General features: G+C 46.8%; 1 protein-coding gene across 3 annotated transcripts in view; it reads right to left on the minus strand.

The window, feature by feature from the left end:
* The window catches only part of rgs12b (regulator of G protein signaling 12b), a 45,749-nt gene extending 40,689 nt beyond the window's left edge, over positions 1-5,060 (minus strand). For all 3 annotated transcript variants that reach the window (XM_062428157.1, XM_062428156.1, XM_062428158.1), the window contains exons 1-4: positions 5,018-5,060; positions 2,642-3,961; positions 2,140-2,379; positions 673-1,674 (exon numbers count right to left, since the gene is read on the minus strand). In XM_062428157.1, coding sequence (XP_062284141.1) covers positions 673-1,674; positions 2,140-2,379; positions 2,642-3,706 — 2,307 coding nt within the window. In that variant the 5' untranslated portion in view covers positions 3,707-3,961; positions 5,018-5,060. The remainder of the gene's footprint in view (positions 1-672; positions 1,675-2,139; positions 2,380-2,641; positions 3,962-5,017) is intronic.
* Positions 5,061-6,000: the final 940 nt, after the last annotated feature.

The following is a 6,000-nucleotide window of genomic DNA, read 5'->3' on the forward strand; positions in this document are numbered from 1 at the left end:
ACCAGTCTAAAAGCTGCTACCACCAGTGAGACTCATTACGATGAGAAACAGGTGGTTTTCAGGTGAAGGCAGATGCCTGGCTGGTGCATAATACATGATCTGATACTGGAGCAGCGGGGATAAATAACTTATCAATTCACTTGTTCTAAGCATGGGGAGAGAGCCAACTGGGGTGCTCGCATCATTCAACATAGTACTGGGGTGTTTGGTGGAGTGAACATGGTCCATTGAGACATTCAAACCACTGGAAAGTTTAACATGTAAGCGAGAAAGAGCTGAACGTGTTAAACGCAGGGCCTTGAGAAGGAAAATGGTGGGAACGCGGAGGATGAACACAGATGGATTTATAGCCTCAATAAACTGTAGTCTTGGACAGACTCTAGTCAGAGTAAATTTCCACAGCAGGGGTGTGTGATGGGGGATGCTACCTGCTGCCCGGGTTTCTCATCTCATGGTCAGTTTTAACACAACTCTTCCAAAAGGCCACAACCGACAAACTGGCACAGCATAACACATCATGAAATGAACTATTATGGAAAGAGTGAACGTTTCTAAGGTTAAAATATGTGAATGGAAATAGATCAAATAAGTAATTAGCAGAAAAACTGATAAATAATAAAGACACTTAATACTACTGCTTATTACTACTAATTCTTTTATCAAAAAATTTACCTTTTTCTCTCCGTCCTTGGCGTTCCCTCGTTTCTTCTCTCTTTCACCTCTCTCTGCCCCACTCCTCTCCCTGTCACCAGCACCGAATATCTTCTTAGCCCACTCATCTTTCTGAACGGCCAGCCGGTGGGTGTGGGTGTGTGGATGTGAGGGAGGAGGAGGAGGCTGGCTCCCTCCAGGTGGTGGCAGGTGGTCTCCGGGGGCCAGCGGGGCCCGGTAACGGTCGGCTGGGATTTTGTTCATGGGTGGGGGCAGGGTGCTGCAGTTAGCTGATGACCATCCGTCGGTGGATTCGGCGTATGACTCCTGATCGCTGCTCAGGCCCTGGAGGTGGCTGTGGTGGTGCTGCTGACGCCAGTCTCTCAGTACATGCACTGGCAGCCAACGTTGCGTCTCCACCCCTCCTCCTCCTGCCGCTCCTCCTCCTGCCCCTCTCTTCTCTCCTCCTCCCACGGCTCCTCCCCGCTTCCCTTGTGAGTAGTGGTGTGGGTGGACACCTCGAGAGTGTCTGCCGGGGACGTCAGCGTGAGCCAAGGGGAGAGGGTGAGGGAGGTCAGCCAGGTGCGGTTCGTTGCGGTAGTGGCCGTTTCTCAGAGTTGGCGGAGGAGGAGGAGGCGGGAGAGGTGCTGCGGCTCCCAGGGTGGGGCTCCAAGCCTGCTGGGACGAAGGTGGGCTGTCCCAGTGGCGTGGACCAGAGGTGTGGTTGTTGTTAGGAGGACCTCCGAGGTCAACTAATAGCACTCTGTTGCTCTTCTCCTCTGGTAAAAAGTTGCCGATGCCACTGTCACTGTTGCTGCTGGTGCTGTGGTTCTGCTGAGCGTCGTTGTCTGGATCGTGGAAAGCCCGGGCACGGACCCCTTCGATGTTGTCCCCCATGTCCCGGTAGAGTACAGAGACAAACTGGAGGAGAGGCTGGGAGCTGGGTGGGAATTCTAGACAGCCTCCTGTGTCTGGATCGGGGGTACACTCAAAGCCAAACCTTATGGCCACGCTCAAATGGACCTGAGATAAAAAGCGTTTCATTGTCAAACATTTGAAAAAATCTGCAGGTAAATATTTAAACTGCTGCTAAATGTTTTTTTAATTGAATAAAATGTTAAAATATTTATATGGCTGATTAGCATTAGCCAATTAAATTAACTTTAGGTTTTCTTTCTAATCAGATAATTCCTCATTTGAAACAGAATTTTGGTATTTCAGACTGTTATCTATTAAGGAAAATATATTTCTGCTTATAGCAACACATATTTGAGAATTTTGTCTTATTTCGTTACAGCTTTGTAAAAAAACACATCTACACTTTCAATGTGAGATATTGGGGGTCAGGTCTTACATACCAGAATGTGTCATGTATCTATATAAACACGTTTATTCAGTTTTACCCTTGAAAAGGAATGATAAATGGGACAGAGGTATCTCTTGAGTGTAAATCCTCAATATATACCATCACTGCCTCTCTGTTCTCACCTGGTGGTGGCAGAGGTCAGGGTCCACAATGAAGACGTGACAGGAGGTCCTCAAACCACCCTCTTCATCTCGTCCGTTGCTGAAGTAACGGTCGTCGTGGTCGTCCGTGGCCTGCATCGTCACCAGTCCGAAGAATCGCCGGTCGTCGGGGCAACAGGCGCTGAAGGCCAGTTTTTCTGCAGGATAGGTGGCCAGGACCTGACCCCTGTCACTGCACAGACGCACACTGTCATGCATGACCTGGGAGGATATACATAATGCATGTTATAACATGATAGCGAGAGAAATAATGAGACAATCACAGTTACCACACACCATTAGCAAATGCATGATGACAGACAAACTTTCATCTTGATACACTGTGTTCATACTGCTACAACAGAATAATCTTGTCACTTTGTTTATTGCTTCCAGCACTTTAATTATAAATGCTAGCTGTATTAAAAAATATATAGTTATAAAGTTATTGTCCTCAGATGGGTTACAAAATATTTAATCTAACCTTCATGAGGACCAGTGAGTGGATCTTTTGCTCGGCCCTGAGGCGCCTCATGCTGCCTCTGATGGCTTGCAAGCTGTCGTTCTCTAGACTCGTCCCCGTGGAGGCAAGCTCAATGGAGCCAAGATAGCCCACGATCATGCCCACATTGAGGATGCCCTCGCTGGGCTCTAAGACCATGTCACCCCCATCTCCTACGTCCACGTCTTGCTCTTCGTGGTGGTGCATGTGGAGATGGTGGAAGTCTGCGTCCAGGAAAACCGAATCGTCGCACAAAACTTGAGCCATCTCCTCCTCAGAGAGTAGGATGGGGTTGCTCTGGGAACGGGAGGCGCTACGATACTGAGGGAACTCTGGATCAGACAGCGGACGTGGTTTGGACGACGAGGCGACCGTGGGTCTCTCCTTGTCTGAGCTGCTGGAAGAGTGGCTGGAGTTCTCAAAGATCATGTTAAAAATTCCTCCTGACTGCAGCTCCGCCACCACCTTCTCTGCCCGGTTGATGCCCAGCTGCTTAGAATCCAGTTTAGGTTTGTACCAACCCCCGCGGGCTCCGCAGCCTGACCTGCTGTTATTGTTGTTGTTAACACTGCTGTTGTAAAAACCATCCAACTCATCGTCGCTGGAGCATGAGTCCAGGTAAGATGCTGCCATTGTGTTGGTGCTATGGTGACGACCACCAGAGGCACGTTGGTGGTGATGGTGCCGCCTGGGACGCTCTACCTCGGCGATGACTAGTTTCAAGACGCCAGAACAGCGTCCAATCAGTTTGACCACATCCTCATGTGACGCCTTGGAGACATTGATGTCATTGACAGAGAGGATGTAGTCTCCTGACCGCAAACCAACATAGTCCGCAGGGCTCCCTTTCAGGATGCAGCTGAGAACACAAGGGCTTTGGCCTGACAGTGTAAAACCATACCCTGTTCTCCCTCTTGCCACCTCCACAGCCCGGATACGGTTCTGCTGGGTGGAGGAGGATGAGGACGGAGGAGGAGGCTGAGACAGGCTGAGCCCGCTTCCACCACAAGGGCGTCTCTTGGATGATGTATCCACTTGCCTGAACATTGTGCCAGGGAGCTTTCTCTTGTCCGTTAATTCAGCAAGTTTCAATTAGTCATTATACGTTCCCGGTGCTCTGATCAAGTGGGAACACATATCCAATGTCTGTCTCCTTGTCAAACGGCTCCGCTGTCAAGCTGCTACGAAAAAGTGAGTCGCAGTCCTAAATGCAGCAGAGGGGTGAGAGTTTGGCTCGAGCTCTGGCACAGTCTCGCTACTGAAGCAATCCCATCCTGGTGTAAGTCGCTCCCGCTCGGTTACCTGCAGCACAACAGAACAGAGCTAAGTCAACCACAAGAGCTTTTTTCCCCTCCTTAACATACTCCTGTTGTCTCTACCTGAGCCTCTATCATTGTACTATTTTTATATCTTTATAAATAGACTAAATATGAAGTCTGTGTAGGTATGTGGCAGCATAACAACTCAATATGATTATAAAATCTCACAAAATAGCAAGGAACGCTATGGGATAAAGTGCAATATGAACTCTATGCAAAATGGACTGTGCAATATATAAAACATATCTATATACTTGAGACAGTGCAATAAATGGTGTAGCAGGATTAGGCGGGGCAATAAGGGTTTGTGCAATATTCCATTGCTGTTACTGTTGCTCTAATCATGTGTTCTGATGCACTTAATTATGTGTGAGTGTGTGTGTGCGAGCATGGGCATTGCTTTTTTAGAGGCTGCACAAGCAAATCTCGTTGTGCTGTTTTACTGCATAATGACAATCAAGCTGATTCTGATTGTGGAATACAGTTATTATACTGTTATTAAGTGCAGTGGTGGTTGTACATAAGGTGTGTGAAGGGGAAGGGAGTCTTACATGCAGTCAAAGCTGGACAGACAGGGTGGAGTCTCAATACTATATTGTCCAATGGGGGAGCATGCTTTCAAAGCACAGGCGTTTTCACACCTGGCAGACATGCAGGTAAATGAGTGAGCCTGCAACACCTGCGCTGTGAGGTAACTTGAACTTTTTTTAAAACTTGTTTCATTTCACATACTCATTAGAATGAACGCCATTGTTCATTTTCCTTCGTGTTTGGACTCTTTTATTTGGTCATGCAGAGTTTTCACTGAACGTTCACTGAGATGTAAATGTTAGGAAACGTTAGCTGACGCGTTGCATTCACAGTTAGCAGGTTAGCCACGCATGCTAACAAAAGCTAGGTCCGGTAGGCTTACGGGCCGTTGTTGAGGGATATTTAAAAGCGTGGAATAGCATGACTTGAAAGCGGAGGAGTGAGTGTGTTATTCCGTTCATTTACAAGAGTTAAAAACTTTCTTTTTTTTTATCATGCCGTCACTTACTCTTCGAAAAAGTGCATCCACCCCTGCTTCAACTATAGTCCCGCCCCTGTATTTCCAGCTCTTTGGAATGTCGGCCTGTAACCACGACAACGGCGGTGTACACAGGCTTTTAAATGCTGTCATTGGTTTGCCGGGTTGTCAGTCAGAGCGGAGAACGGTTAATGTGGATAAATTGACAAAAAAGTTAGATTGAGAAATCCCAAATAAAAAGTATATACAAGTCGCCGGACTCTACAGGTGTCAAAAAAAACTCAGCGCAAATAGTAGGGCTGATGAATGTAGGGCGTTTTACTGTTAAAAACGGCCATGTATTGATGTGAGTTTTATCACCACGCAGCGGGAAAGACAGACAGCAAAGGGAAGAACGACAACAGCTGGGTAACAACGCCTGAAGTTGTAAAGCAGCGACAGCAAAGTAAAAAAAAAAAAAAAAAAAAAGGTGGATGCAGGTCCTTTTTTTTTCATGTTCCGACAAAAAAAAAGAAAAGACTTTTTCTGATTTAGAGGGTTCACCCACTGGGAGAAGTAGTTAGAGAAATGACTTACTTGTCGGTGCCAGACGATGCTGCTGCTCGGGTAGTGGCCATAGTTTAGTAGCTAAGGTTAGTAAGGTAAACTCATGGACGCGATGGGTAAACAAAAGAAAAGGCTGCACCATCTGGCGAAGTAGCCTTAAAGAGGAGGAGGAGGAGGACCGGAGGAGAGGGAGGTGTGTTTAGAGAGCGGGCAGCAAAGGGAGGGGAGGGGGGCATTAAACTGTTCAAATAATGCAAGAAAAGTCACTGTGATGTGTTTGAAGCTCCTTATTTTAATCTATAATCTATAATGTAACTTTACAGCTGCTCAACAGGGATGTTAGATATGTCCTTTCTTGTTGGGGTTAAGGTGAAGATAACATTACTATGCAAAAAGCAGAACATAAAGAAAATAAGAGATGAGAATTAAGATGAAAAAGCTTTAGGGCTACAACTAACAATTCTATT

This window comes from Scomber scombrus, chromosome 2 (assembly GCF_963691925.1).
Source record: "Scomber scombrus chromosome 2, fScoSco1.1, whole genome shotgun sequence".
Taxonomy (NCBI): domain Eukaryota; kingdom Metazoa; phylum Chordata; class Actinopteri; order Scombriformes; family Scombridae; genus Scomber; species Scomber scombrus.